The sequence below is a fragment of the Eriocheir sinensis genome, chromosome 61 (assembly GCF_024679095.1).
Source record: "Eriocheir sinensis breed Jianghai 21 chromosome 61, ASM2467909v1, whole genome shotgun sequence".
Classification (NCBI taxonomy): domain Eukaryota; kingdom Metazoa; phylum Arthropoda; class Malacostraca; order Decapoda; family Varunidae; genus Eriocheir; species Eriocheir sinensis.
Window position 1 is genome coordinate 5077637 of NC_066569.1, and position 10000 is coordinate 5087636.

The 10000-nt window shown below is 42.5% G+C and overlaps 1 protein-coding gene across 1 annotated transcript in view; it reads right to left on the reverse strand.

Annotated features, from left to right (window-relative positions):
• Nucleotides 1-10000, reverse strand: part of LOC126986214 (glutamate receptor ionotropic, NMDA 2B-like) — a 118365-nt gene that overhangs the window by 60914 nt on the left and 47451 nt on the right. The window contains exons 11-12 of the mRNA XM_050842184.1: nucleotides 7670-7865; nucleotides 7023-7132 (exon numbers count right to left, since the gene is read on the reverse strand). Of these exons, the coding sequence (XP_050698141.1) occupies nucleotides 7023-7132; nucleotides 7670-7865 (306 nt within the window). The remainder of the gene's footprint in view (nucleotides 1-7022; nucleotides 7133-7669; nucleotides 7866-10000) is intronic.

Sequence of the window (10000 nt, forward strand, 5' to 3'; positions counted from 1 at the left end):
GAATATCAAAACAAATTCCAACGCCAAAGAAAATAAAAAGAAGAAAAATAAAGTGTGAAAAAATTATAATTAAATGAGAAGTAAAAAAAATCTTACTAAATTATGCAAACCAATAAAGACTAATGGAAGGAGATGAAGGGAATAAAGAGGAGGAGGAGGAGGAGGAGGAGGAGGAGGAGGAGGAGGAGGAGGCGGAGGAGGAGAAAAATAGAGAAGAGATAAGATGGAAAATAAATGAGATGAGGAAGTGAAGGAATGAGAGAGGAAGAGAGGAGAAGGAGGAAGAAGAGGAGGAGGAGGAGTAGGAAAGAGAAAGAGAAAGAGATAATTAAGTAAATGAAGGATTAGTGTAAAGAGAAGAAAGGAAGGAGAATGAGGAGAGAGTAGATAAAGGAGGAAGATAGGAAAGAAAGATAAGTAGATGGATAAAGAAAGAAGAGAAAGAAAATAAGAGAAATAGTAAGGAAGAAGAAAGATGGTGAATGCAGAAAAGGAAGAAAAGAATATGAGAAAAGAATAAAAGATGGAAGGAAGAAAGGAAGGAAGGAAAGAAGAAAGAAACGAAGAAAGGAAGGAAGGAAAGAAGAAAGAAACGAAGAAAGGAAGGAAGGAAGAAAGGAACGAATGATGGAACGAAGGAAGGAGAGGAAAAACAGATAGGTAGATAGATAGATAGATAGATAGATAGACAGATAGAGATAGATAGATAGACAGAGGTAGATAGGTAGAGAGAGAAACATATCTAACATCACTTCTATTATCTATCAAATCAGACTATGAAACTAATAGATACTAAACAGGCCGATAGATAGATATACAGACAGGCAACTGACAAACAGATAAACAGAAATACAACACTTCTAAGAGAGATTATAAGAGAGAGAGAGAGAGGACAGACAGAGAGAGAGAGAGAGAGAGAGAGAGAGAGAGAGAGAGAGAGAGAGAGAGAGAGAGAGAGAGAGAGAGAGAGAGAGAGAGAGGACAGATAGAGATACCACAGAGAGAGAGAGAGAGAGAGAGAGAGAGAGAGAGAGAGAGAGAGAGAGAGAGAGAGAGAGAGAGAGAGAGAGAGAGAGAGAGAGAGAGAGAGAGAGAGAGAGAGAGAGAGAGAGAGAGAGAGAGAGAGAGAGAGAGAGAGAGAGAGAGAGAGAGAGAGAGAGAGAGAGAGAGAGAGAGACAGACAGACAGAGAGAGAGAGAGAGAGAGAGAGAGAGAGAGAGAGAGAGAGAGAGAGAGAGAGAGAGAGAGAGAGAGAGAGAGAGAGAGAGAGAGAGAGAGAGAGAGAGAGAGAGAGAGAGAGAGAGAGAGAGAGAGAGAGAGACAGACAGACAGACAGACAGAGAGAGAGAGAGAGAGAGAGAGAGAGAGAGAGAGAGAGAGAGAGAGAGAGAGAGAGAGAGAGAGAGAGAGAGAGAGAGAGAGAGAGAGAGAGAGAGAGAGAGAGAGAGAGAGAGAGAGAGAGAGAGAGAGACAGACAGACAGAGAGAGAGAGAGAGAGAGAGAGAGAGAGAGAGAGAGAGAGAGAGAGAGAGAGAGAGAGAGAGAGAGAGAGAGAGAGAGAGAGAGAGAGAGAGAGAGAGAGAGAGAGACAGACAGACAGACAGAGAGAGAGAGAGAGAGAGAGAGAGAGAGAGAGAGAGAGAGAGAGAGAGAGAGAGAGAGAGAGAGAGAGAGAGAGAGAGAGAGAGAGAGAGAGAGAGAGAGAGAGAGAGAGAGAGAGAGAGAGAGAGAGAGAGAGAGAGAGACAAGCTACTAATGCCACACTCTCTCACACACACACACACACACGTACACACACTTACACACAAAGCCCATGTACACTAAAAAGACGCACATAAGCCTACCTACGGAAATACACGTACACACACAAACGTACACACACGCACACAACCTCCCTCCTCCTCCTCCTCCTCCTTCTTTCCTTCTCTTCCTCCTCTTCTCCAGTTCTCCCTTCCTCTTCCTCCACCTACTTCCTCCCTCTCTTCCTTTCTTCCATATTTGTCTGTAGAAGGGAGGAGAAAAGGAATGAAGGAAGGAAGAGGAGGAGGAGGAGGAGGAGGAAAGGGAAGGAAGAAGGGAGGAGGGGGGGAGTGGGGGCTGCCACATACCTCCAAGTGCCCCGTCTGAAAGAGTTAAATCAAAAGTTAATAATAATAATGATAATAATAATAATAATAATAATAATAATAATAATAATAATAATAAAAATAATTGCATTCCTAAACACAAGATTTATTATATACGTGCAAACTGAAGTAATTTTAGTGATAATGATAATAATAATAATAATAATAATAATAATAATAATAATAATAATTTTAGTGATAAAATTATAGCCTTATTCTTTCTTTCTTCTCTCTCTTGTTTTGTATCCCACTGCTGCTCTTTCTTTTCTTCTCTCTCTATCTCTTTTAAATTCCTTTGATTTTACGAAGAAATAAGATGAATAGAAGAAGAAAGGAGAGAGAGAGAGAGAGAGAGAGAGAGAGAGAGAGAGAGAGAGAGAGAGAGAGAGAGAGAGAGAGAGAGAGAGAGAGAGAGAGAGAGAGAGAGAGAGAGAGAGAGAGAGAGAGAAGATAAAAAGGGAGTAGGAGAGGAAGGGAGGGAAGGAGGGAGAGGGAGGAGGAGAGGGAGAAAAGAAAAAAGGAAGGGAGGAAGGGAGGGAAAATAAAAAGGTTGAAAGATTTGAGGCAGAAAAGGAGGAGGAGGAGGAGGAGGAGGAGGAGGAGGAGGAGAAGGAGGAGGAAGAGGAGGAGGAGGAGGAGGTAAATAAATAAACTGGAGGAAAGAGTTTGTGTTTCTCTAATTCACGAGAGAGAGAGAGAGAGAGAGAGAGAGAGAGAGAGAGAGAGAGAGAGAGAGAGAGAGAGAGAGAGAGAGAGAGAGAGAGAGAGAGAGAGAGAGAGAGAGAGAGAGAGAGAGAGAGAGAGAGAGAGAGAGAGAATAAAAATGAAGAGAAAGAATAAAACCTGAGAAAGAAAGAGGAGTGAAAGAGGAAGGAAGGAAGGAAGAGGAGGAAGAGGAAGAGGGAGAGGAAGAGAGCAAATGAAAGGAGGAGGAGGAGGAGGAGGAGGAGGAGGAGCAGGAGAAGGAGGAGGGAGAGAGAGAAAGAAGAGCAAGAACCTGAATGAGAAATGAGGAAGAGGAAGGAAAAAGAAAGAATGGAGGAGGAGTAGGAAGACGAGGAGGAGGGGGAGAAGGAGGAGGAGGAGGAGGAGGAGGAGGAAGACGAAGAGGAGGAAGAGAACCAAGAAGAGAAAGAAATAACGAAAAGAAAGAAGGAGGAGGAGGAAGAGGAAGATATGAAGAAGAGGAGGAGGAGGAGAAGGAGGGCAAGGAAGAAAGGAGGAGCCCTGAATGTTTTATGCTTAGTGAGTGGAAGGCCGAGACATTATGCTTGGTGAGTGGCTCGGAAAAACGGCTCTTTATTAACAAAGTGGCAACCTGGGCCAGTCTGCAGCACGGGGCTCGCTGAGTGGCCTAGGAGGGGGGTATTATGCACTCTGAGTGGCATGGGAGGGGGGAGTTATGCTTATTGAGTGGCCTAGGAGAGGAATTATGCTTATTGAGTGGTCTGGAGGGGAGTTATGCTTACCGAGTGGCCTGGTAGTGGGAATTATGCTTACTGAGTGGCCTAGGCGAGGAATTATGCTTATTGAGTGGTCTGGAGGGGAGTTATGCTTACCGAGTGGCCTGGTAGTGGGAATTATGCTTACTGAGTGGCCTGGGAGAGGAATTATGCTTTCTGAGTGGCTTGGGAGGGGTATTATGCTCGCTGAGTGGCCTGGGAGGGGACATTATGCGCTCTGAGGGTACTGGGAGGGGAATTATACCTATTGAGTGGCCTGGAAGGGGAATTATGCGCTCTGAGTGGCATACAGGAAGGAAATTATGCTTATTCAGTGGTCTTGAAGCGAATTATATGCTTATTGAGGGGCCCCGTGGCGAAAAATGTATGCTGTGGATGTTCTTTTATACTCTCTAAGGGGCCACAGAGAGGGAGAAATATGCTTACTGAGTGGTGGAAATAGAGAAAAAGCTGAATGAGTGGCCTTGAAGCGAATATGCTGATTGCGGGGCCTTGTGAAGATAAATGTATGCTGTGAATGTTCGTTTATGCTCTCTAAGGGGCCACGGAGAGGGAGAAATATCCTTACTGAGTGGTGGAAATAGGAAGTATGCTCAATGAGTGGCCTTGAACCGAATATGCTGATTGCGGGGCCCAGTAAGAAAATGTATGCTATAGATGCTCTTATGAATGTGATTATGCGCTTTGAGGGGCCACAGGGAAGGAAATATGCTCACTGAGTGGTGGAAACAATAAAATATGCTGGTTGACGGGCCTTGGAGAGGAAAATATGCGCTCTAAGGGGCCACGGAGAGCGAAATATGCTGACTGAGTGGTGGAAATAGGAAATATGCTGATTGAGTGGTGGAAATAGGAAATATGCTGAGTGAGTGGCCTACAAGAGAAAATATGCTTACTGAGTGGTGGAAGCAGAAAAAATATGCTGATTGAGTGGCCCTGATCAAGACATTATGCGCTCTGAGTGGTGGATTTGGGTAGTTTATTCGTTCTGAGTGGCCTGAAGGGGATATATGCTGTCTGAGTGGCCCTGCTGACGAAATATGCTTACTGAGTGGGTCTTTAGCGTAGAAATGCTTACTGAACATGCTGAGTAGTGTTCATTATGCTTACTGAGTGGGAAAAAAATAATATATGCTGACTGAGTGAAAATAAAGATGAAATATGCTTACTGAGTGGGTCTTTAGCGTAGAAATGCTTAATGAATGGGTTGAGTAGTGTTCATTATGCTTACTGAGTGGGAAAAAAGATAATATATGCTGACTGAGTGAAAATACCGATGAAATATTCTTACTGAGTGGGTTAATTTACGTTCTTTAAGCTTACTGAGTGGAAATAACGTTAAAATATGCTTACTGAGTGGAAATACCGATGAAATATGCTTACTGAGTGGGTTAATTTACATTCTTTATGCTTACTGAGTGAAAATAACGTTAAAATATGCTTACTGAGTGGAGAAAACGATGAAATATGCTTACTGAGTGGGTTAATTGCCGTTTACTATGCTTATTGAGTGGAAATAGGAACACAAAATGCTTATTGAGTGGGTTCATCAACGTTTCTTATGCTTACTGAGTGGGAAAAAGCTCAAATATGCTTACTGAGTGGAAGGTACGTTAAAATATGCTTACTGAGTGGGAAATACGTTAAACTATGCTTATTGAGTGGAAATAACTTCGAAATATGCTTACTGAGTGGTTTGTTTTTTGTTCATTATGCTTACTGAGTGGAAATAACTTCGAAATATGCTTACTGAGTGGTTTGTTTTTGTTCATTATGCTTACTGAGTGGAAATAACTTCGAAATATGCTTACTGAGTGGTTTGTTTTTGTTGATTATGCTTACTGAGTGGAAATAACTTCGAAATATGCTTACTGAGTGGTTTGTTTTTGTTCATTATGCTTACTGAGTGGAAATAACTTCGAAATATGCTTACTGAGTGGTTTGTTTTTGTTCATTATGCTTACTGAGTGGAAATAACTTCGAAATATGCTTACTGAGTGGTTTGTTTTTGTTCATTATGCTTACTGAGTGGAAATAACTTCGAAATATGATTACGGAGTGGTTTGTTTTTGTTGATTATGCTTAGTGAGTGGAAATAACTTCGAAATATGCTTACTGAGTGGTTTGTTTTTGTTGATTATGCTTACTGAGTGGAAATAACTTCGAAATATGCTTACTGAGTGGTTTATTTTTTCTTCATTATGCTTACTGAGTGGAAATAACTTCGAAATATGATTACGGAGTGGTTTGTTTTTGTTGATTATGCTTAGTGAGTGGAAATAACTTCAAATATGCTTACTGAGTGGTTTGTTTTTGTTCATTATGCTTACTGAGTGGAAATAACTTCAAAATATGCTTACTGAGTGGTTTGTTTTTGTTCATTATGCTTACTGAGTGGAAATACCTGAGAAATATGCTTACTGAGTGGGTGAAAATACAAAAAAAAAGAAAAAAACAATCCGTCTAAAACAAACGCTAAAAACTCATCATTATGCTTACTGAGTGGCTAAATATACTACACAATCCTTACTGAGTGGCCCCAGGAGGTGAGACTATGCTTCCTGAGTGGCCCGGGGGGGGTAGGATAGATAATGCTGAGTAAGGGGCCTCGTGTGTGTGTGTGTGTGTGTGTGTGTGTTGGTGTTATGCTGCGTGCGGGGACCCGTTTATGGAGGCAATGCTTGTTGAGTGGCCCACGTGCAGGTTATGCTCGCTGAGTGGCCCCGCGAGGGTGATACGCCCCAGATAATGGTCCATACGGCTTACGAAGAGGAGGAGGAGGAGGAGGAGGAGAAAGAGGAGAAGGAAGAAGAAGAAGAAGAAGAAGAAGAAGAAGAAGAAGACGAAGAAGAAGAAAAAGATGGAGAAAAAAAAGATGCATAATATAAACAAATAACAAGAAAAAAAACATTAACAAGAAAAAGAAGAAAAAACAAAAACAAAATAAAACAAGAAAAAGAAAAAGAAATAAGATGCAACAATGTTTTAATTTTTTGAGTGAAGGAATGAAAAGATTATGACACACACACACACACACACACACGCACACACACACACACACACACACACACACACAGACCTAAAATATTCCTATCACTAAAATCTAACCAAAAAAAACTCTCTCTCTCTCTCTCTCTCTCTCTCAAATTGTCTCCATTTCTCTCTCTCACACATTGTCTCTCTCTCTCTCTCCCTCTCATTTTCACACATTCTCTCCCTCTCTCTCTTTCTCCCTTTCTCTGCCTCTTCCTCCCTTTCTCTCCCTCTTTCAACCTTTCTCTCCCTCTTTCTTCCTCTCTTTCTCTAACCCACAAACTCTTCCTCCATGTTTTCTCTCATACACACTCTCTCTTTCACCCTATCTCTCTCTTACACACACACCCTTCCTCTCCCTCCCTCTCCCTCCCTTCCTCTCCCTCTCCCTCACACTCACCCTCATGTTGTACCCGCCCGGACTGAGCCACTCGAAAAGGAAGATGGTCAACGCTGCGACTTGGATAGCAACGAAGGCGACCAGCATCCAGGAGGCGGTGTCGAACGGTTCTGGAAGGGAAGGGAAAGAGAGGGGAGATTAATATGCTGTTCTTAATGATCTTTCCTCTCTCTCTCCTGGTTTTCTGTATTGTTTTTGTTTTTGTTCTGTTTTGTTTCTCTTTTTCTATCTTTTCATTCTCTTTTTTTCCTCTTTCTCTACATCTTTTTCTCATTCTTCCTTCTCTGTTTATTTTCCTCCTCCTTTCTCTCTATTTCTTTTCCTGCTTCCCCTTCTCAATTTCTTCTTCTTCTCTTTCTCCTCCTCTGTTTCTCCTTCTCCTCCTCCTCCTCCTCTTTTACTTTTTGTTCTTTTTTTCATCATCCTCCTTCTTCATTTTCTTCTTCTTTCCTCTACTCTATTTCCTGTTTCTTTACCGCCTTCACCCTTTTCCTCTCCTCCTCCTTCACCTCCTCTTACTCTACTTTTTCCTCCTCCTCCTCTCCCTCTACTTCTCCTCCACCTCCTTACTCTATACTCCCCCATACATGCATCACCCCTATACACATCCTTCCCTATACCATCCATTCCCCATACTCCCCACGCACCGAGGAAAGCCGTGGGGGAGATGATACCGGTCCGTTTAGCCACCACGATAGCGATGCCCGACTCGAGGAAGGGCACGGTGAAATCCACGACACTCTCCCTCTCCTTGTTGATCTTGAGACTGGTCAGCGCCATCTCCGCCCCCAGCCCGTCCCGTCTCAGCAGGTCCCCGATCAGCCCGTTCCAGCGGTGATCCTTCTGCGGGGAGATGAGGAGAGGGGTGAGAGAAGGGGAGAGGGGAGAAAAAAGTGAAGGATTGGGGAGAGATTTAGTTTTGAGGGGATATTGGGTTAAGTTAGTTTGGTTGGGGATGTGGACTGGGGAGATGGGGAGAGAAGATGAGAGATGGGGAGAGGTGGAGTGAAAAGTGAAGGATTGGGAAGAGATTTGGTTTTGAGGGGATATTATGTTAGTTAATTTGGTTGGGGAAATGGGTTGGGGAGATGGGGAGAGGGGATGAGAGGTGGGGAGAGGGGAGGGGAGAGTTGGGGAGAAGGGGAGAGAAGAGAAATGGGATATGGTTTCGGGGTAATATTGGGTTAGTTTTAGTTACATACATACATACATACATACATACATACATACACACACACACACACACACACACACACACTGACTGACCCATTTGCAAGAACAGTGATGGAAGGGAGAGGAAGGGGAAGAGAATGAAGGGAGAGAGGGAGAGGGGGAGGGGAATAAAGGAAGGGGAGAGAGAAAGGGAGGGGAGAGAAAAGAGGGGAAAGGAGGGGAAAAGAATGTTGACAGAAGGAAAAGAGGGGAAGGAAAAAGAGAAGAGAGGGAAGAGAGTGGGAAAGAGGGAAAAGGAAAAAGGGAAAAATGAGGAAAGGAGGAAAAGAGGAAAAGGAAATAGAAGAAAAAGTGGAAATAAATGAAAAAGATAATTAGATAGAAAGATAAATGATAGATAGATAGATAGATAGATAGAATTAGGGGGTGAGGAGAAGAGGGGAAGAGAGGAAGGAGGAAAAGGATAAAAGGAGGGAAAGAGAAAGAAGGAAAAAGAGGGAAAGGAAAGAGGAAAAGAATGGGGAAAAGAGGAGAAAAAGAAGGAAAGGAAATAAGGGAAGGTGAAAATACATGAAAAAGAAAGATAGATAGAAAGAAAGATAGATAAATAGATAAATAGATAGATAGATAGATAGATAGACAAATAGATAGAATTAGGGGAGAGAGGGGGAAGGGAAGAGAGGAAGGAGGAAAAAGATAAAAGGAGGGAAAGAGAAAGAGGGAAAAAGAGGGGAAGGAAAGAGGAAAAGAATGGAGAAAAGAGGAGAAAAAGAGGGAAAGGAAATAAGGAATGGTGAAAATAGATGAAAAAGAAAGATAGATAGAAAGAAAGATAGATAAATAGATAGATAGATAGATAGATAGACAAATAGACAGACAGATAGATAGATAGACAGACATAAATACAGACACACAGACACAGACACAGACATACATACATACAGACAGACAGACAGATAAAAAAAGAAACATCCACAAGAACACACATTTTTCACACCCATAAAATTCACGCCCAAAAAAGTAAAGTAAAAATAAAGACAAAAAAGTAAGAAATAAAAGAAGTAAGAAGGGAAGAAGAATGGAGAGAAGGATCAAAGAAGAAGAGGAGGAGGAGGAGGAGGAGGAGGAGGAGGAGGAGGAGGAGGAGGAGGAGGAGGTAAGGACTAGAGAAAGAGGAAAGAAAGTGAAAAAAAAATAGTGAGAGATGAGAGAGGAAGGGAAAGAGAGGAAAGAGAGAGAGAGAGGGAGGGAGAGGGAGAGAGTGGGAGGGAGAGAGGAGGAGAGGGAGGGAGGGAAAGAGAGAATATTCTCATCTCACACCTCATAGCTTCAGGGGGGGAGAGAGAGAGAGAGAGAGAGAGAGAGAGAGAGAGAGAGAGAGAGAGAGAGAGAGAGAGAGAGAGAGAGAGAGAGAGAGAGAGAGAGAGAGAGAGAGAGAGAGAGAGAGAGAGAGAGAGGAGGAAGGAAATGGATATATATATTTTTATTTCTTTACGCCTATGACATTTGAAAACAATAACACACACACACACACAGACACACACACACACACACACACACACACACACACACACACACACACACACACACACACACACACACACAGGAAACAGAAAAAATAAATAAAACCGAGCAACAAAATCTACCAAAAAAAAGAAGGGAAGAACATTAAGGTAAGGACATTTAGGTAAGAAGAATAAGGCAAGAAGGAAAAGTTAAGAATGTATAGGTAAGAATGGATTGGTAAGGAAACAGATCGGCACACTAGGTAAGGTAAGGTAAGGTTAGGTAAGGTAGGGTAAGGT